This window comes from Manduca sexta, unplaced genomic scaffold (genome assembly GCF_014839805.1).
Source record: "Manduca sexta isolate Smith_Timp_Sample1 unplaced genomic scaffold, JHU_Msex_v1.0 HiC_scaffold_1953, whole genome shotgun sequence".
Classification (NCBI taxonomy): domain Eukaryota; kingdom Metazoa; phylum Arthropoda; class Insecta; order Lepidoptera; family Sphingidae; genus Manduca; species Manduca sexta.
This window is the reverse complement of record NW_023592869.1, coordinates 6,859-30,270: the sequence shown is the minus strand read 5'-3', so window position 1 is coordinate 30,270 and position 23,412 is coordinate 6,859. Positions and strand designations below refer to the sequence as shown.

The window sequence follows — 23,412 nt, the reverse complement described above, 5'->3', positions numbered from 1 at the left end:
TTTATCTAAAAGGCATCGGCAGAGACGCAACTAGTAGAGACCTGTGAATTTTGCCGCATTTATATGATAGGGGCAAGCTTATCACCATATCGAACTTTATCAAATCGATAACTCATAATCATTTTGTTTGCCTGGCACTGTAATTTAACCCAGAATCTTACGGTTATTAGGCTGCCATTAGTTACTAAGAGCCTCAACATTATTACTAAGTAATAAATACATTCAATATTGATAGAAACATACAATTATTTAAGATAGGTAGGAAATAATTGCCACAATGGCGTATTGCGTGCGTGGTGCCATTCCGCTCTGAGGTCTCGAGTACGAATCTCGGGTCGGGCAAAACGATATTGGTTTCTTACCAGTATCAGCCTGGAGTGTGGAATTTAGCCCGATATAGACTTCCGCCCCGATCGCACTAGTTGCGCCTTTGACCACCGCTTCGGGGATAAAGGACGTGTGTACGTGTTTATATGCGTACGTATATGTTTGCCTATATGTGGGTGTGTATGTGTAGGTAGGAAAACAAGTGGGTAAAGAGTTATAACTTGTACCTACAGCTCTCTGTTGAGGAACAGTAAGGGATGATAATGTTATAATAATGTAAAACATAATAATTAAAAATACTAACTTGTGCTTTTCCTCATATTTGCTGGGCACCATGAAACAGTTGGATTCCCTCCATATTATCCTTCTTTTTACTGACCCAGGGCCACTGAAGACTCCAGTATGAGCTCTGAAATTAATTAACATTTTTTACCTGATACGTCCCCAATTAAACGTAATTTAATTAATGACAAAAGAAAATCTAAAGCGGAACAAAAGTCTCCCTTCCTTCGCTGAAGAATCCGATCAAAGCCACAATATTTAAAAACCACATTAAATCCAGCACTTCAGAACACAGTTTATGTACCATCAATGACATTAGACTTGGAAGGCGATACCAAATGAAGCATCTATCGTTCACAACCTTTAAGGTTCCTCTACTGACTATAGACCTCTCTCATACCACTGCTTCTGGCCTCGAGCCAGTAGCATCCAAGAAAATAGTAAAACCCTTAGGAATGCTTAATGAAATAGTTGTTAGGTTAGTTCTAACGAAGTAAACAAGCACTCACAACTTTGGCGTGCACTTGCCGCCGACGCGCCGCCTCCGCCCGGAGCCGCTCCTGCTCGGCTTCATACTCATCGATCTGGATCAAGAAACATCACCTGTTTTATTATTTAAGGAATGCTTCAGTAACGTAGTTGTTAGCATCTGAGTTACTTGGTTCGAATAAATTAATTAATTGGGACCTGATATTGGATTTTTCTGCTCAGTATAAGCCTGGAATCTGGAATTTGTACCTAATATAAGCATGTCGCTTCCTGAGACTGAAACTTTTTGTCCAATGCTAGATTGATCGGTCGTATACGACTCTCTAAAAAGATGCTAAATACCGAAATGAGAAAGGACCTGTATCGTTATTTATAATTTGAATTATGTTCTGAGCAATGCTATTCATGGACAGACATCGCAAATCCAACGAATTAAGTCTTAAACTGTATAAAAATTTCAACTTTATAAAAATATCAGTATGAATTATTAAAACCACTTTAAAGCTTAAAATATAATTCCTTTTAAGCGTAATGCGATTATAAATGTATCTTTCATTTCTATCAAGAAAACTGAGAATTCTCGAAAATCCAAATCCATTAGGTTCCTTTGCGCGCGTTAACTTCGTTAAAACATGACGTTAATAACTAGTCACTAATTCAGCTCAGAACTCTCGAGTTATTTAATTATGCCATTACACAAAATCCGCGGATGACACAGGTGTTATCCGCGGATGTGTTATATTGTAGTTTCATCTGATATAAAGTGTATTTTGAGAGTAGCTTTGGTGTGTTAAGACAAAGCGCTCATATACTGACAAGATCCAATCATATAACCTTACTGGATAAGAGAACTCATCTCTCAATTGGATAATGTCTCTTTACGGAATGTATCGGCTGATCCCTAATATGAAAGTGTGTTAAAATATATTTTGCCGTCTTTTTATTTTGTCTCAAACATGTTTGCAAATCCTGGCATTTCACAGGCTAATGAACGTTGGCGGTGCTTAGAAATATAAATAACAAGCGACATTTCAAGTCTTGTACACATATCTACCATGCTTATGAGTGAGTGAGGTGCTGTTGTTATATATATATCCCTGTCTAACTGCGGTAGGAAATGCCAAGTGCGTATTTTCAAGAGGAAATCATAATAATTTACGTTTTCATCGCGTTACAGAGAATGTTAAACTGTAACTCTGGTGCTCACATATTATAACGCATTGTAATAATGTAACACAGATAAATAACATATAAAGCACCTGGTATGTGATTACCACCTTGAAATTGATAATTAAATTGATGAGATACAGCTTAAAGAAGGGAAATATGTCCTTGATAATAAAGTGAATGCTTAAAACTTAACAAAGTTCTTTGCGTCAATGTTTCTCTCTGCGATCCTGCCGATATAAAAGAAAATTATTGGCTGAAGCATGATTTAAATAAAATAACTACATATTCATTTACTTCGGTAACCTAGAATCCGTAGATACCTGAAATTTATATGAAGACCTACAAATAAATCCAGTCAGTTGGACGATATAGCTTCTGAATGTTCAAAGGCTAACCCTCTTTTATTGCTGATATAGAAGCGACTTTATTCCGTTACAAATGGCGCAAAGTCAGCATCCCGACCATACTCGGTGGATCGTCATAATTTACAACTGAACCGTTTTTATGCCTAATTCGATTTCAGGTTATACTGATGGATATATTTTCTATCTGACTAGAGAGGAACCACTACATAAGTAAAGAAAAACCCGTCAGTTCCTCTTTCAATTATGTTTGAAGCTACAGTGATTCCAGTAATAATATATTTGGAGACTTAAATATATCTCTTCCCCCTTTTCTCAAATTTCTTCCAATTCTATTAGCTAATCTCGAGTCCGCTAATCTATGGACTTAGTCGAGCTATCGCCACCCACAGGTTTTTTGAAGATTGCTTCTTTATGTCTTTCTTGGATAAGTTTTTTTCTTTGTACATAACATTGCTACTCGCCCTTACACTACTCTTAGAAACAATGTAACGAGACTACCAGTTAATCATTCAGCCTTACAGAGTGGAGTTTACGCCTTGCGTGGATATAAAACGGCAATAACTTAACACTGTTAAATACGAGTCATAAAGAACCGCCTTCAACTATTCTGCTGTCGAGAGGCGATGTAAAAATATGAACAAACATAAAATTCTGACCTAATAATATACAGCTCGGCGAACTGTATGTGTTATATAGTTGTATTCATTTATTTATTGTCTTATACATATAAAAGTATAATTTAGTACTAATGCATAACATTAAAACTAAAGCTATTAGACAAACGGTGAAAGTCCATAAAAAAAGTAAAAGAAGAAAACTGAATATAAATTCTAACATCATATTTATATTACCCATCGTTCTACCTCCGCGGTGATAAAGACGGGGCTTACGCTTATAAGTAGAATACTTTTAAAAAACTACATTTCAAGCAGGCGCGCCAAGTATAGTGCAGGAATTAAGAGAGTATTACCGGAACTCTTTTAAAGAAACTTAGAAAATATAAGCGTGGCGTCTGCAGTCGGTGCCAAGTAGCACTGCGGCAGTACGTGCTTCCATTTAAATGTTATATACAAAAACATTAAACCGTTTCAAATCCAGCCTTTCGCGAAACGTCTCGTCGCGCGCGGCCGTGCAGTGAAAGAACGGCAAAAATATATCTTCGTAAGGAAGTTATACTTCACAGACAATTGAAGATTTTTATTTCAGTTATCTTGAAATAAGATTATTGATATCGCCAAAATGGCGCTTCAGAACACATTTTCGCTGTGACTAAAACTTCTTCACCATATTATGAGTGTTATGTCACATATTCCCAGTGATAATATTAGTTATAATATTCTTCAAAGCTGTACAACGATAAGATAAATTGATTTTGGATACCCAGATGGATTCTACCTTTTCATAGGCCTTCTTAGTTTGACAATTGACTTAAAACAAATGAGACAGGTTATGCTTGCACTATTATGCAGTAAACTTGTCATTCCTGGCAGACGACGGTCCTGACACTGACCGGACACTGCGCCACCGTGTATGAACAGATCAACCAATTTGTATTTTAGGCAGTCGCCACGCCATAAATCATTGTAAAAATATTGCGCTCGAAATAAATAGTGTAATACTTAATTTCAAATTAAGATTCCTGGAGCGCTTCTAAAATGGGCTTTTACCGAAAAGGCTTGAAATAGATCATTTACCGAAATCCTTCAGACCCATCATGAGACTGTATTTTTTTGCGTATTGACGTCTTGGAATTCTAAGAATAGTAAGAAGGTACACGAGGTAAATTTTTATAAGTCTAAGTGACTTTGTACCAAGAATTACGACTATAAATACTGCATTCACCAGAACTGATAGGATTTGGGTATATTGAACCTAAATCTATAAATAATTTATATAATAGGGTAGGCAAAATAGGTTTTGAAACTATGATGATGACTACAATACTTACAAACATAACCAAGGTAAATTCAAATTGGGAAGGCGACGCGACTTTTGGCCCTCCTTTCATCTCTTTTCATTATATAAATATGCAAGATAGCGGGTTGCTAGTCGCTCACAAAACCGCCTAATTGCTTACTAAATCAATAAATCTATCAAAACGTGCTCGCATTTGATTGATTACACTGCTGTTTCTTAATTAATGACTCCAACGAACAGTGAATATTGCAAATAAGATAAAATCGAATGTCAAATTGTCTATTATTAACAGAGTTATTGGTTACCGCTACCGTTATCTTCCACATTTACAACGAACCTAATACGCCTGTCTCTTAGAACGTTGGCAACACCCAAAGAGTTCAAATTATATCCAGTGTACATTGAAAACATTGTCATACAAAAATTTTGCGATGATAATTCAATCTACCGTTAATTAACAAAAAACACCAATGTCAAACTACTATTAACTAGCAGCTATTATTTTTTCCATATTGTAATTTACACTTTTAATGCGCATATTAGTATTTGTTATTTTTGTATTAATATCTAAGAACGCTATGACATCTTAATTCTTATCACACGGACGTTTCACGTAAGACCCTTACTTATTATCGATTAGTAATAGCTTTTGGAGCACAAACTTGGCCCTGACGCCCGGTCTATATCTAATTATACTGTTCAATGTGTTTGATACCACCCCAGATAAGCAGATCCATTCATGCAGACTATTTGCACTTGATCTGTTCCTCTGAATGTTAAACCATCTAGAAGACTATATAGCTCAATTATCTTATTAGCCTTTAGATCGTACATGTTCGTTGTTTGGCGTATTCTACAAATACTAAGATCCGCTCAGAATACAGAAAATCTGAATTCTAAATCAAACGGGTATTCTTGAATTCTTATTTGCCTAGTTTAGAAAACGATAACTCATCATTTTAGCAAAGATAGTTTGCGTCTGAGTTTGACTTCTTAGAAAATTTGAGACGTATTATTCTGAGTCGACCTTTTTCGTGAATCTTACTGAATATTTAAGTACTTTACCCTAAATATAATAGCATTTTTTGAATTTGCTCATAAATAAATGTTACAAACCCAGAAAGAGAGACAGACGTTGGTAACGTATGTTTTTTCATACTAGTGTATGAAATTAAAATTGCTATATTTTTTGTGGCTTTTTCCCATAAATAGTAGAAACACCATCGAACTCCTTGAATTAAAAAGTATTGTTGTTTGTTATTCCTTTGCGCTCGCCATCCTGAGACATGAGATGTTTAGTCTCATTATGTCCAGTAGTTACACTGGCTACAATGTACATCAAACCGGAACACAACTATAACTACACTCTGCTACCTACCCACTATGGTACCTACCCACGCGGACTCCCACATATGAGATACCTACGGTGGTAAGTATGTCATAGGTGAGAGCCCGCCTGAATGTAAAGTGAGTGCCTTATTATTATATTGGTTATTTTTTTATAATTACACAATATTTTTTTTGCCGCTCCGACCGTTTAAAAGGTATTTCCCTCGGAATTAAAAAGTAGCTCATAATATATCCATCATCTGCCTAAACATCCAAAACGTTTCAAAGGTTAACCTAAACAAATCACGACTGGCTAACCAAGTTGTTAAAGATAGTATTCCTCTTGTCGGGGTTTGTAATCAATTACCGTCGTTGCATGCACGGCTAACTTCACTGGCTTCGGGTCAGTGTTGATCTTGTATATTTCATTACCAACTTCACTCCTATGCAGATTTAACTCAGTTTGCAATTTACATTTGATCTTTGTTTTATGAAACTCTTGGACTTAGTTCAGTTTGTTTATCTGTAGTTTAAGTTTTAGGTCGAGTTAATTGTGAAATATTTTGTATGAGAGTATGGGTATAACCGCATTACTTTTATTATGAAACCGTGTGCATGGATTAGAATCTTGTATTATGGACGTTAGAGATGCTAATTACTGAGCAATATAATTCCGATCACACCGTTTTACCCCCACCATACACAAATACAGAAATCCGCTGCCAAAACTGGGGTCGTATCTTTCGGGCTAGAATCGGTCTGATAAGTCACCAGCGTAGGTGTATATCGTTCCTTACATCTTCAATGAACGCTACTTAATCAACTCTCGTAGATGGTAATTGCCGATGATGATGATAATTCTGAATATAAATAGTAGAAAAATAAGCGAAGTTCAGTCCATTGTAATTCTTAATTCCAGAAGCTGTAGTTGTAGTATTATCAGGTAAGCTTGTTAGTTTTCATATTTAATTGTATTATACACAGATAGTAAACAATAAAAACAATTTTCAAACAAGTAAAATATATGAAGTTCCTTGAAAGCTTACAAATGAAGTGCATTCAGTTGGAAAAAAAATGTGACATTTGATAAAGGAACGCAAACACCGCTGTGTGTTTCTAAGAATATCCTTTGGTATCGAGGTGGGTTTACTCGTGTATTTGCTGTGGCATTTGTTAGGTTTTATTATGAAAAATAATGTAATTACACTCGCTTGTGGGAGGGCATTGAGTAGATTTTATACATGTTTTTACACGCGGCTTCCTCTGCGTTAATTCGGGTGTTATTGCTACTGTTAAATTAACGTCGTCGAGATGGTTACCACTAGGCGATTCGTTTGCTAATTTCTTCGTTCATTTATATAAAATATGAGTCCAATTACTTCAAAACCTGGATTAAATACAGTACTTACAATAGGATCTTCGTAGCAGTAGTAGGCATCACTTCTGTCGTCCGGTCTGGAAAGAAAGAAATTTTAATAAGCTGGCCAATCATAAATCTGGCGACTGGGTGTTTAGACTTACCACCTTATTCAAAGACGTTTTTTATCTAAGGACGTAATAATGCTGTGATAACAAGTCTGTTTCTCAGTAACTTAGGGCCGTTGTGATTGGCGAATATTAAGATACAACAATATTAGCCAATCACAACGGCCCTATGTCTACGCACTGCGAAGGCTGCCATGCCGTCAGCACGGAAAAATAGACTTGTTGTCACACCTTTGCTCCGTCCTTAGATAAAAAACGTCTATGAATACGGGGGTTAGATTCTCCTAACTTAATACAGTGTCCAGAAGTGGGATAGTACATAAAAGAACAGGCTTATTGCTAACTGAATAATATATATACATGTACTCACGAAGTAACGTTAAGATGGAGATACAGGCCGGCCTTGACGATGATATCGTGCGCCTCCTGGATGGTGAGGGTGGAGGTGTCCACGCCGTTGATGCGCAGCAGTCTGTCCCCAGGCCTTATGCCAGCCCTCTCCGCCCTGCTGCCGGGCTTCACCTGTCAGATATTAGGCGTTGTTAAATGAGTTGCGTGATCAGGAAAGTAGAGTAAAACAGTGACTGGTTCGGACTTTTCTAGGGACGGTTAATTATTCGTTAAGAGGAAATTTTAATCATGTCTTATAATAATTTTTTTTCTGCTTTATATCATTTAGCCCAATGGAGTGATTGATCCTTATCGAAAGCTGTATATAATAAGTATTGTTTAAATTTCTGCTTCGCTAATGTAATATTTTTTCAAAATCTGTAAATGCAAGTCAAAATATTTTCAAATATCAAGAAAAGTCTTTAAATCGTTTATATATCTGTAATTACGGTGATTAACCTCACTGCAAGAATGTATAAAATTCAGTTTTATATTTATTTATGTATTTAAACTATCTATTCTACATCTAAATATATAATAGAGATTATGAACAAACAGAAAGTAAAATTGGTAGTCTTGATGCAATCGACGATTTCTTCTAAACAACCTTTGAATGGATTTAGATAACTAGGAACAAAACTCGCGGACGGTCTTTATCGAGTAATAAAAAGGATAGAAAATTCGTTGTACTAAAGTATTTATACTAAATCATATCGTCCTTACAAATGTAACTCTTAACGGAGTTTTGTAATATGAGCCGCCGGCGAGGTCGAAGCCCCAGATGGTGTCCTCGAAGCTGACTCTCTCGTGGATGCCCTCGTTCCTCGACTCCCACGAGGGCTTAGTGATCTCGCCGGCGATGAGCGCCCACCCTCCCTCCGCCTTCATCTTCGTCCGGCGCATCGACACTGCCATTTCTGGAGGCATTGTACTGGAAAATACAGGGTTCGTATTAGGAATGGCTCAAAAAAAGGCTGAATTGAGAATCTCTTTTTTTTAAATCGGTTAAAATTAAGTAACGCTGTTAGTACGTTTACGTTCTGGAGTTAACACAAATCCCTAAATTTATCTGAAAGTGAGACCAAATAAAATGAGACTAAATCCTGGATTACCATAGATTACTTTTCGCTGAGTATACATTTTACAGCTTTCATTTGAGAGCTAACTAGACTAGCTAATTGAACTGTAATAATACTACATCGTATGCTTTCTTTTAAATATTAAATAGACACATACACATAGGCAAAGACGCACACGCACAAACACAACGCGCCTTTATCCCGAAGGCACAACCTGAGGTGCAATCACCCACTTTTCACTGAGTGTCTTCCATCGCATGGGGTGATAAAGGGCGAGCCGAGCAACTTCAGGCAAGGAGCAGAAAAATATCACTTGCCGACCGGAATTTGGACCCTAGAGCTCAGAGCACTGTCGTACTGCGCACGCAACATATACGTTAATCTAAAGTTAAATTATTATATGAATGACATAATCATACTTCATTGCCGTTTAATAGTTACTCATATAATTCTAATATTATAATTCTAAAAGAATATTCACAAATAGAGTGACACGTGGCTTCCGTAACTGTAGGTTGTCTATCTTATTATCGTGAAAAATATTTTCCAAGAAACAATAATGACCGACAAAGTTATATTTATAGCTTAGTAAATAATATCTCTCTGTTTATTAATATATATGTACCTTCATTGGCCTAGTAGCATACATAGTACAGGGTTTGTGGACCGAGAAAGCTCGGATTCGGGTCCCATGTTGGCGACGCTTTGTCGCACCCTTTCTTACACATTTGCCCGAGATTTGATCCTCCAGGTAGGTTTATGTCATTATATCGACGGTTAAAGGCTAATAGACTAATAAAGCGACATTTATTTTTGGAATAATTTTAACGAGGTTGAAAAAACATAAATAACGTGCTAATTTTAATTACGTATCAAACTAGTGTAGCATGAAGCCTTTCAAGCGTCGATAATCTAAACAAAATAATTTCTGCAAAATGCGAATAACGTTTGTGCCGCCGCCCAGTGCCCAGCAGAGGGACAGTATTCCTGATATATACATAGCGGACATAACCTATTCATGCTGTATATTCTGTACTGCTGATAAAATTTTCTAATAGACGAGGAATTTGTAGCGTTGTACTATTTCTAATAAGCTCTCTTGGGACGTGGGACTTAACTAGTTCATTAACTATTGAATGAATCACGAATGAGTTATAAAGGTCCGTTTCGTGTTAGTTATTACGCCCAGTTATTGCGAACGCGTTGGTGATTATATTCTGTCAATACCACTCGTGTGGTCAGGGTCTCTGTTCTCAAATATTTTAGATTTCTCCTTATTAGTGTATATTTGAGGTGTACACCGTAAGGTTTAGGGTCACCAATATTTTGTCCTGTGAGATGAGTCTGTGGTCTCCCAAGGGCAAAGAAAAATAAATTAATGATTAAGAAATATAGTGTGAAACAATTTGTGCCATTCGGTTTTTTAATAGGAAGTCAGATGATCCCTGGGTGTTGTAGGCTACTTTTAACCTGCAAACAGGTTTTAACACAACCGACGATTTAGGCAAAACCTAGAAACAAAGCCAATTTAATTATGAAATAGTTGTAGGTCAGTTCCAACAGTCTACTGTCATAGAACGGGGCGTACACGAGGAGGAAACGTGTATAGGAAGGCACCTATATTTTATAGTCTACGGCTGGATAATAATAAGAAATAAATGTAGCGTAAAACACATTTGAAACCTCGTGCTGTCACCGTCATCAAAGAATTGACAAAAACACTATGATTAAAATATTTTTTACGTTAACCATATTTAGTATTGTGCAAGTCAGCCTAAATATACTAGAAGAAGGACAGCCATCAACTACGAAATGAGCTGACATTACCATAAACCATAGTGAACAAAATACGGAATCTAATATCGAGAAAATCAAGGTCAACCGGCATAAAAATTGATTAGCACTCAGGCACTTGAGAAGGCTCTTAACCCTGTTTCAGCTGATTACCATGACAATAGGCACCTCGTAGGAATCGGGGATAGAGGTTTTTGTCACTCCTATAACGCTATGGGAAACTTGAGTGTGCCATAGTAATAAGGTGAAAATTATCGTTACTAATCTGAAATTATAATATCATATACTTGTTTGCGGCTTTGCCTATAAGAATTTGTGTGACAAGTATAAAAAAGTATTTTATGTCTTTTTTTTGGAGTTTATGCTTACTCTGTGCCATAATTTCATCAATATTTGTTCAGTAGTTTTACCGTTGCGGCATAGTAATTTGTTACTTATGCACTAGTATTACTATTAGTTAAAATGCATCAGAGTGTTGGTCAATACGTGTATTTCCATCGTAAGTGCGTTGCTGACCTTTGAAGAAAATGAGCACTTGTGTATAAAATACCTAGACCCGATCACAAAGTAAATGCTCTAGGGAAAATCTAAATGAGATTCGACCTTTTCCTTTGAAGATAAAGAAACATTGTTGCTTGATACAAAATTAGTGTACACTATAACTACACATTGACTAGACGAATCAAATATTAAAAAGTCAAAATAACATAGCTTTGACTGAACTGTTACGTATGTAATTAAATCAAACCACGCTCTCAAAATTCACTTATAATATCATAATTAAAATGCTATCCATTATTCATAAGTTCGGTTACAGCATAAAATAGTATCAAAACCTTTCTATTATTCTACGCAAGAAATATTCAAAATTGCTTTGAATCCTCTAACTTGTTATTAATAGGAGCCTCAAACATTATACCGAGAATAAAAATGATCGAGATAGATTTATTTAATGTACAAAATGACATTGTGGAAAACATTACCGTACTTATTGAGTAGCGATATAAAAACTGACATAATATATTGCATAATATGCAGTGCCTCAAGTTCGATCCCGGGTTGGGAAAATTAATATTAGATCTTTTACTCAGTATTGGAATTTGTGCGCAATATGGCGATAGGCTCGCCCTAGGGGGCGTATAATAGGTTATATCATTGAACGCAATACATACGGCGAAAAGTGGGTGCACCTGTTATGACCCTGCCTGACCCTTCGGGAATAAGAGGCGTGAGTGTATATATGTGGCAATTCAAAGTCTTCCCAGCATATTCTGGAACTGTCTCATATGTACCAAAAAAGGCATCGCCGGTATTGGTCGGTATGCCGATGTAGAGTTTACATAGTGTAAGGGACTCTGTCGATGGTCGAATGATGCTATATCTCCGAGCGACATTAGGTCAAGACCGGTGACATCAACATACTGGTTCTACTCATCCTTCCAACGGCGGTGTTGATAGTTCATTTTGTCCAAACCAAATGAAACTATTCCGTGATTTCTATATCCATTTCTAACGAACATCCAAACATTTCACAAACTTTCGCATTTGTAACAAAAGACAGTATCTAAGGTACAAAGTATCGAACATTCTCCCACCAATGACCGACATGAACCGAGAACACACACTCTAAACAATATTAGCTAACCAACCTTTAAGTTTATAATAGGATCAATTAAGTTAGTTGGAGTTATTTTAACCGCAACGTCCTGAAATAAAAGCGAGTTAGGCGGGGTGCCCGCGGCGGTCTCACGTAAACATGAGTAGGGCCAAGGAAGTGGCGCGTAGGTTAGCGTATGTGGTTATTTCTGGAACTAAATTAATGGTATATAAAGGTCAAAAGTGAAAAACATGCTACAGATATTTGATTTTATAATATTTTCGCAGTAAAAGTCTATTATTTATCACTGCAAAGCTATGCTGGGGAGGTATGAACCGGCTTGCGAGCTGACCCTGGGAAATGTAAAATGTCGGGTGACCGTCAGCCGAGCACTATATAGAACCCTACGCACAATGCAACTATCACACATAAAACCGGTATGAAACTTAGAAAAATAACTAACACTTATAATAATCTGAGGGTATTAAGTGCCAAGTATGTATAGTGGCTTGTTTTGTTAGTAAAATTTCTGGTGGACCGAAATTATATCTTCTTTCTTCTATCCTCATTTCTTTTTTTTTACAAAAGGCATAATTCAGAACACAATCGTTATTAATAATACCTAAGCACTAAATTACAGTAAGACTAGATTGTCTTCCTTAAACCTATGCGCTAATTGAAATTAAAGGCGATCAACACGTTTGATTGTATAAGTGATTTAGGTAATTGAGATCTTTAAAACCCGATCGTCTGATCTTATGCTATAAAATTAAAATATTCTAGGATTGTAAGTTTGTGACGCGAATTTAAACAGAGCTGCGATCAATACAAGATACAGAAACTGGTATTAATATGCTAATCTAACAAGTAATATCTATTCCCGCTTGTTTCATGGATATATCATCATGTTATATACAGCCCTTGTTTGTTTGAACGTATAGGACGATACACCACGTTTGTGTAAAAGAATTTACGAAAAAAATATGTAAACACTAGTACATTTGCATTTCTCTAGTACCTTATTGAGAATGTATGGAAATTATGTGTGGCATACTAAGTATGAATATAATATATGTCGGAGAAGCATTATTCCCGTCGACATCATCATTAATGGTTGCGGACTTAGTGGGCGTTATCAGGGTAAAATGCGAGCACAAAACACAATGATCACAGATATTTTTATATTCGAATTCAAATTAAACAATATTTGTCACTTTACAATAATGAAGATAGAAAAGTGGACAATTAAGACCGAGCAGCGGGTTCAGGGCACCGATCTTACTTTAACCAACAAATATTCTCAACGATCCAACTCGATCAACTCGACCAGTCACTATCATGATTCCTCCAACGAATGTCCAAAGCACTCATGGCCTACCTGAATAGTAAAGATGGCGCCTCGACCCCGCTCGAGGCACGTGCCTGCTCTGATTGGTCGTTTCGTAAATTATAATTTTTAAATAAACTTCTATTACATTATGGCTAATGCGTAAGGTTTTAAGTAATAGAAAAATGTAACAAATCAAATATAATTAGATTAACAATTATTGTGCGTTATGCACGCAAACAACAATCAACCGGACACATGGCTTCCTCCGACACGGCCGTCCTGACATATTACACGCCCTCGTGTAATGTTGAAGGCCGCGCATCATAGTTTCCTGCAGAAAAGAGAGTAATATAATAGTATAGTTCGGCCACTCCTGACCAAGGAAATCGTGTACATTTTGTCTTCTGCGCGACAACTTTCTTTAAGGTATTTTCACAAAATAGATGCGCTATCATAGTAATAAGGTTTTCCGTATCCAATCTGAATCTCAATAGACTCCACATTACATACTGAATTAAGTCCGCAGTATCGAAACAGTCACCTCGTCGTCTATCGCGTTTCACATTTTTTATTATTAACAATGGCCACCTCGCCTCTTACACTACTTTTCTAGAGCCACCTCGCCTCTTATACACTTATCAAGGGCCACCTCGCCTCTTATACACTTATCAGGGCCACCTCGCCTCTCATTCTACTGATTCTACTTTTTAATGGCCTAACAAATTGGCATTTCAAAGCTTAACGAAACCATAACCACCACCACGCCTGCCAGGCTACCTTATGAAGAAAATTTATCTCTTGTGAAATCCTTTAGTAACAGACGATATGAAAATATTTAGTCATATTGCTACTGGAGCTGATAATCTCGCACTACAAGAGGACCTTACTCGTTTTACAAATAACGGTAGATGAAACAAGTTAGATTTAAAGATTTAAACGTCTCTAAATGCTATATCTGTACCTTTACACGAAAGCCAAACTGATGAAACTCCTTAACCAGTGTCAAATCCATTAAAGACTTAGGAGTAACGTTCGACTCGAAAATTTAGTATGATATCCACATTAACATCATCAAGGCTGCATCTAAACCTTAAGGTTTCGTAATGAGAATATCGTCTGACTTCAACAATATAAAAACAATTAATGTTTTATACTGTACTCTCGTGCATAGCCATCTCGAATATTATTCACAAGTATGGAACCCAAATTACAATAGTCATCATATCGACAGAATTGAAAGCATTTTAAGAAAGTTTGTGAGATATTTACACTATCGCTCCCATAAGTATCTTCCAAACTACATTATCCACTACAAAAAAAATCACATTCATCCCCTAGAGGAACGAAGGCGCATAGCTGACTTAAGCGTGTCTTTTAGATTCCGAATAGTTCTGTGGACTGTCCTGATCTACGGACAAAAATAGGATTACATATCCATACTAGCCATATAAGAAAACCAAGCCTATTACATGTACGTACTGCGAAGTAAGTTTATCATCAAAGCTCCTATATAACCAGAGTCAGTAGAATATTTAATTCATTGAAAGTGTCTCGAAACTAAGAAAAGTCTTGGCTGATGCTTTCTTTTTATAATACGTGTCACTTCTCTACATTTTAATTTTTATTTAGGTAATGTGATCTCTGTAATCTTCTGAGCTGCCTGTTATTACTTCTAACATAAACTCACACATATCTGTGAAAACTTTAAATTGGCCTTCAGTTATATAATTGTTCAAACTATATCTGTTTTAGCTGATAGTTTTCTGTAAAAATAAAAATAAAATAATAAACTGTCTGCTAGAATGAAAACATATTCCTTTCATCATTTTGCCACTGAACTTACTTGTGGCGCCGATGTGGACTGTAAGCTAAGGAATATCAGCTTTCAGTATGGACCGTTACACTATCGGTTGTTTTCCACTTCGTAACTTAGCTACTCGATATGTTACGCAATTTTATGATGTATCTTGAAATACTGGGAAGCCAGTAATGTTGATAACATGCCATCTCTTAAGTTTTATCCCAACCCAAGGGAAAAATTTACTCATGAATACCACTAATAATTGACCAATGAAAAACTGTACATTTTTCGCAGGTTTCACTAAATTATCCATGTAGACAATTGTGGAAGATTGCGCTAAGTCACATAGAGCCATTGATGTATATTCTATAGACACGAACGTCCATATAAACTATTTGTTCAAAATCTTAACCAAAATGACAACCAAAACGTTACTATTAAACCCATTCATTCACTTGAACAACAAATAATTTCACTTATTTGATCAACATTTTTTATTCACATCCAGGCTTACACCCACTCGAGCTCCCTTATAATGAGCGTCACTCCACACACAACCACACGCTGTCAATGTCGAAATTCATACTAAAGTCAGGTGTACGGATCGCAGTACAGTTGAGTCGAACACAATGAGTGTATGGAACACCAGATCCAGCACGTAGTACGTATACATCGATGCCTAGAGCAGTATTAATAACTCTCTGATACGTAGAGGTTGCATTTCGTAGGCCAAAATACATTACAGTAAACTCATAATGAGAGTTCTGAATAATAAATGCGGTTTTTTGTATCGAATTTGCCTCTACATCTACAGGAATTTAATTAAATCCATTAGCCATGTCGACACTTATTTAATCGCACGACGGATAATCTTTGAACTTGATCACCGATTAGAGTATTAGAGTTTAATTCTCGGTTTTCTATGCACATTCGATGTGTGCCATCGCGCTGCTTCACTAAGAGTATTGGGTTAGAGAAGAGCGAGTTGATTGGTGTAATAAATCCAGCAGATATCACTTACTCTTCAGGACTCAATGACATGGTTGCCGTTGCACGATTTTTCATAGGATCTACTAAAGTCATTTGTAACTCACCTCTTTTTATTCTACTAGTAGGCGTGCCTTCAACAAATGGGTTCTTGAAGCTGCTAAGAAGTTCTATTAGTTGTGTTTAAAATCATCAGGTATATCGGTATCCAAGCCAAGAAAATCAGCCACTACGTTTACTTACGTTGCAAATATTAACTAGAGAGGGCCTCGCAATTATATTAAGTTTATTGCTCGATATGTGTATACTGATAAACCTAAGGCTAACAAATTGCGTCCAATCAAAATATCACATAATACATCGCATTTTCTTATACCAATCAAAGTAACAATTGCACGCTACAATGTACCAACAAGCTTAAGAGAGACGCTCGTTCTTAATTAGGGAACAGTCAGCACCGAAATCAAAAACAAAATGAGAACTGCTCACCAAATTACGTAATTATCCCAGTGATAGGTTTCATACCACATACGTCCACTCGCTTCACAACGCTCGGTACGGTGGCAGATTGTGCGCTACTGCTCGCAACTGGCCATATTTTAGAGCACCGCCACGCCACATGACCCTCAACAGTACTCTTGTAACAAGTAACAGGAGTCTGTGTAGCAACGGCGGTGTTTCGGCGCTCAGAGGTCGGGGTTATCTTCTGCATGTTATGTAGTCGACTGAAAGATCGTTACTTCTTTAGAAAAAACAAAAAAAATATTACGTTGTAAACGTGGCTCAATTTGTCCCATGTGTGCAAGTATTAAGGGTACCATCACTTCTTCTTTGTCTTAATTACTCCATCGTGAAATAAGTAAAATAAATAAACGACTTGCATATGCAGCAAGACATTCTCCTTCTTGAGGTCTACCAGTAAGCATTTTTAATATAATCGCTGGCTAAGATGTTTTCATTACATAGACACGTTGTCCGAGCTCAATATTGGCAAGACAAAAGCAAGGCAATTGCCCGACATTCAATTAGTTGACTTCCAACGCTGTCGCGGCTAGTTGGCCCACAAGGTTTTTGTATTTTAATAAATAAAACGCCTTCCTGTATTTTTAAACGACGTACAAATTATACTCCAACTGTGAATGAAAAAAACGTTTCATTCCATACGTTAGTAATAAGCATACACTATTCAAGTCATTTTTAACCATTAAATACATTACATTCGACTGTCATGGCTGGTCATGGCGACCAGAGACCAATAAACTAGATGGCCACGGCGGTCGACGCTCGGGCCATATCAATGTGAGCTGCAAGGGCTGTACAAGTATGTGACTATAATAAATAGTACGCTGCTCCTTTGTGCAATTTTGCTAGTCCATGTCACGTCTATTTGTAAAACGTCATTGGTCACTGCACATGTTTTTTTTTTTAAGTATCGAAACGAGAAATAACAATTTCCTTAAATTTATTCACTACATATTAGGAAAAGCTATCTGAGAAAACCATGTTGTGGGCAAGCCTTTCATTGCCTTACTAAGTATGAGAATTAATTTACTTCCCTCTATATCACAATCCGATAAGCAGGTTGCTTGCCGTTGTCAGCCAAGCCTGGGCATCAGTGTTTGTATGTGCCAGTTGGAATTTAGGTAGCGTGATGCCCTTATCCGAGATATTCGGTGAGTTGGTTAGCGCCTCCACGAGTAGCTTCATATTGGTTTCAATGTGCTTCGAATAACGTGCACCATCCGTCATTTGCCGCCATCCATCCACTCACGTTTTGTGCCTGCACCGATCCCACTTCTGATGTCGGAGAAGCATTATTCCCGTCGACATCATCATTAATGGTTGCGGACTTAGTGGGCGTTATCAGGGTAAAATGCGAGCACAAAACACAATGATCACAGATATTTTTATATTCGAATTCAAATTAAACAATATTTGTCACTTTACAATAATGAAGATAGAAAAGTGGACAATTAAGACCGAGCAGCGGGTTCAGGGCACCGATCTTACTTTAACCAACAAATATTCTCAACGATCCAACTCGATCAACTCGACCAGTCACTATCATGATTCCTCCAACGAATGTCCAAAGCACTCATGGCCTACCTGAATAGTAAAGATGGCGCCTCGACCCCGCTCGAGGCACGTGCCTGCTCTGATTGGTCGTTTCGTAAATTATAATTTTTAAATAAACTTCTATTACATTATGGCTAATGCGTAAGGTTTTAAGTAATAGAAAAATGTAACAAATCAAATATAATTAGATTAACAATTATTGTGCGTTATGCACGCAAACAACAATCAACCGGACACATGGCTTCCTCCGACATATATATTATAGATTTTAGCACCCGAAGATCATAAGTCTCTTACTTTTATATTGGCACGGCAAAGTGGCCCCACTGATAGTCAGTGGAGTGGGGTCCAATAGAATGTCGACTGACGAGGCATGATTACTCCTCGGCAGTCGACACAATTATGCCGGCCTGTTGGAACTGGATATACTCAGGCTGATCCCGGAACGCGACACACTTACGTGGGCCACTATGGCGGGTTATAACACCTAGTGTACGGTGATCGCTATTCGAGCGGATATAAAACATATCCTGCCACCAGCCACTTCCACCACTTCTAATAAGTGATCATTGCCAAAAACTTGTATACTTCCAGTCGCCACTAGCTAGTACGGTGACAGAGCTAAGCTGCTATTATTTTCCATACAAGAATAACGCGACAGTAAAAATACTCTAAAAGTCTGAAATCCAAAACTCAGAATAAAGCATCACAAGGGACCCGGAGGATAAAACACACGTGTAACATTCCTCCTCACGACCGACCCGTCCCGTGGAAGTTTCCTCACGAGGTATTCAACCCACCCACTTGTTACATTGTTAATTGATCGCTATAACAACGGTACGTAATTAACTTGACGAAGAATTCCAAAAGTTTTGTGTCATTTTGATGAATTTATAATTTATTTTTATTACTTGGTAAATTATTCTGTAACTCGTGGGAAGCGTAATGTGATTTAAATAAATATCCAATTTAAATATGTTGTTGATCGGTCCGACTTATGTAGGCTGATCTAGTAAAATGTTTTAATCAATTTTTCGTTTCTATAACTATAAACCACCTGAATTCATAACTTTATATAAAGGACATGTCCGCTTTTTGTATGGGCGCTGATTCTTTATTTCGCACAAATTCCAACCAATCCCAAACTTATTGGATAATAAAGTGGCAAATATGTGGAGCTTGGTATTATTAAAAGAATAAATTTAGACCCCTCCATTTATAAGAAAATACGAAAGAAATGTCCGAACGGAGTAACTTATAAAAATTAGTAATAGATTTGTCAAAGGAGGTGAAATAAGAACTGGAAGAAGAGGAATAAGGAAAAATGACCTCTCTAACAAAAAAATACCTATTGTAAACTTTCCTAAATTAAAAATAATCAAATAGAAAGGTCTTCGCTATCTTTACACACAAAATATTAGTACATTGTATACTAATTACCTGATAGATAATATCGAAATATGGCCGCACCATTCCATAAGCATTACTTTGATTATGATTACTCTAATCCCCAGATTCATTATCGGGAAGCAAAGATATCGTCTGGTAATAAATGGCTTTATTCTAATGCTTCCAACACAATGAGACAGGGCCGAAATCTCGCCACGTTCGACTGTCGTTAGAGATCCTTTGGCGTTGAGGTTTCTTCGGTATTTTTATTTCTTCTTGCGAACAAATTTTTGTTCTACGATCGTGAAAGTTTCTACAGATGTTACTGTTTTTAATGTAAAGATTAATGTTGAGTACTTGATGTTAACGGAAGTGAATATAATAATTAAAAATGTGTATCTCTTAGTAATTAATGGTGCTAGACCACTCGTATGCAAGCTGTTATACAACCATCACCAACTTAAACTACGAATTACAAACACTGCGCTTATAACCCTAAGATATTCGATATTAACTCCTCTAAGGCCAGGTAAATACTGACAGCATGGAACAAAGCAGTATGGCAGCAGAAATAGACAGTCGTGACTACCTATATAGACTCTCGCATACAAGCCTTGCCACAGAATAGAACATTAAATTCGTGTTCCATATTCTTTTGAACAAATTCACACTCCTTGGAGGAGGGCGAACAAAGATCCTGAAGAGGGCGACTCCTAATTCTACTCCCACCCTCTTATTTGTTACTTCTTATTATTTATACAATCCAATTTCTATGTTAATTTTACTCCAATATTTGTTAAACATATTTTTCGTGTAAATAACGTTTCTTCGCTCAGTCAAAACAATTTATGTTCCATTATAAACAAATTCAAATATGTATTAAGTATAATCTTCAGATGAGCCATCTGCAGTGCGCCGAATTAAGGTGGGACTGTCCTTGGCATTTAGAATCTTGTCACTATAACTTTACGGTTCCTGTTTGAATCGTTTATAGGATAAATAATCGAAATGTAACATTGACAAGTAATTGTTTTGAATCTTTAATAGTTTGCTGAGTTGAAGCTAGGGCGCGGCTTAACAGCTAATGATTCATCTAGATATTGCTGTATAAACATGAACTTTTACTCACATACCTAAAACATTTTCATTTTCTAGATTTAAGCAACAGGCAAAGTCCCATAGTCACAATAATGTATAATGAGGTCAAGAGACCTTCAAATATAATAAAAAAAATTGCCCATTGCTGCAAATTTACTACCTAAAAAAATAAAAGATTTTCCAATCATAAGCGGTATTATATAATAAAACCTATAGAAACTCAACTGGGTAAGTAATTTTTATGGCCGTAATCCTAAAATGCGTTAAAATATTTTAAAATTCACGATTTTATTTCTGTTAAAAATCTAGTCTGGAATTTTATCTGCCTTAACTAGAACAAAGTTAATAATGCCTTCGCTGTAAAGGAACGATTTAGATCAATGGAGCTTTTAACTTTAGTATTGGGTCCACTTTTTCCGTAGGAAGTAATTTTTATTCTCCTATATTAGATTTTAAAAAACGTTGTAATGGCTCTTTTCTGGCACAAGGATACTTCACAGATAATTTAAAGATAGAAGTTTTAATTAACTCGGTGCATAATCTTTCGAAAACCAAGTAAGATCTACCATCACCAAATACTGACTGTAATGGATGTATTTTAATAATTACAAACTGAGGGTAATTTTGTAATAAGTTCAACGGCCCATACGGACGCGCCAGTCATCGAATTTACGTCTGATTGTGAAGTTGTCGTTTCATTACTCGTCCTAATATTCCATTTATTACTTAATAGCGCAGTGACCACTATCTATTCTCAGCCTATAATATTGCTCAAATACCGAAGACGAAGAAGCAATAAGTAGTTTTTGGCCTTTCCTTTTTTGTATTTAGATTAAAGAAAATTATCAACATGGAGTTCAATACTAAAGGTAGACCTTCTCTAAAGATTTTCATGGAAATTATAGCGATTGTTAGTACTAATGATGGTAAGAGTAATGATGCTGAGCGCAAAGCAGTGCCACGCAATCTCCTGTACTATAAACATCTGACTGATGTTACTAATGGTCAGTTTTTTTTTTGCAATCGGTCGAAAAACTTGCCCTTATCATTCAGCAGTAAAAACCAATTCAATCCCTTTTCAACGATTACAATCAGAATCAATCGTGGGCCGGCTGAAGCATTTTAAGCCATAACCGCAGGAATGAGCTCAATTTAAATTCTATTCAGTCGCCTCCGCTGGGACGAGCGGTATTGTGCTAGCTGGCCGGTCGAAACTCTTTTAAAACTTATTTAAAATTGTGGATTAGTAATTTCACTAGATTGTTCGGCATTTTGTTAAATTAAAATTCGTGTATATAAATATATTCATGAAGTGTCAAGCATTGACAATTTTGGAAAGACTGTGCAATATCTAAGTCTTACTTTTGTGGGTTTTCAAATAAACACACCTCTGATCAAATCCGGCTTTAGAATGTCTAATCGAAACGCTTAAATTGATGAATATTGGAAACATTAAATCTTAAACATTTGCAAAAGACCCACACTGATACATCAGTGTGGGTCGAGGTACCCCACGAGGCGAAGACGTTTTATAATAATATCAGCAACACGCTTTCCGAAGACATTCTAAACAGCATTATATCCTTAAGAGTCCTTTACATAATATTCTTAATTGAAGTGGTTTTAGAAATCGTAATAGCACTTAAAACTTCATTTGTATTTATTTAGCCACCGTCGCACAAAACATTTCCGAGCAAGAGTAATTAAATGTGCCTCAATCAGGGACCAGTGTAGGATGTTCACACGGAAATTAGTTTACTCGCTTCAGAGAGGTTTTGCTTTGTTCTATTTAGGAGTTCTTAACCAAATACATTTTATGGTAATTCAAAAAATAAAAATTACTCTGTTGGCTCAGCACCCGAGAGTGTGTTTTGATCTCCAAAAAATGGGCAGTATTCATTGATGCTATGAATTTTATTTCCATGTCAGAGAATTATATTTTTTATGTTGCAATAGTTTTACCCCTTTCACATCATAGAGGAAAGAAACGATGAAGATGATGTAATATTTACATCAATGTTTGCTTCTTCGGGGATAAAGGCACTTCATAAGCTATTGTATGTTAATAAAATTTTACTCGACTAACTCCGCTAATAAAAGGTGTGTATCAAGCAATAAAACACCGAATAGGCACAGATGTACACATGCAAATGTAATATTTTCTTATAATTTACAGTTAGGCTTATTCAGGATTGAAGAGCTTGCATTCATTGTTTCTACTCAAAAGGAAACCAGCACTACTGGAAGTTTTGTATAAGAAATTGAAGGTATGTGAATTATTCTAACAAACTGCACTAAGGTTGGTGGAAAGTCCTAAATACTCTCAATCTTAGAGGACCAACTGATGGAAAATTAATGCAAGCCTGATATTATTAATATTTAATAGCTAAATTATTTTATGACAAAATCTTTTTAGGTATTCTAATATAATAATAAATATGTGTCCTACTTAATTCTATTTACTTAAATCGAATATTTAAATTCAAATATGTTTATTTGTAAATTAT

The 23,412-nt window shown here is 36.4% G+C and overlaps 1 protein-coding gene across 1 annotated transcript; it reads right to left on the bottom strand.

The window, feature by feature from the left end:
• Positions 1-1,118: 1,118 nt before the first annotated feature.
• On the bottom strand, positions 1,119-17,485 carry LOC119191817 (PDZ and LIM domain protein 4-like; the record flags this gene model as incomplete). Its single annotated transcript, XM_037445684.1, has 6 exons — positions 17,161-17,485; positions 16,832-17,067; positions 8,478-8,685; positions 7,735-7,886; positions 7,289-7,334; positions 1,119-1,193 (listed from the first exon to the last, which is right to left on the bottom strand). Coding segments are annotated over exons 2-6 (522 nt in total), but the record flags the coding sequence as incomplete, so codon positions are not given.
• Between the last annotated feature and the right edge of the window lie 5,927 nt (positions 17,486-23,412).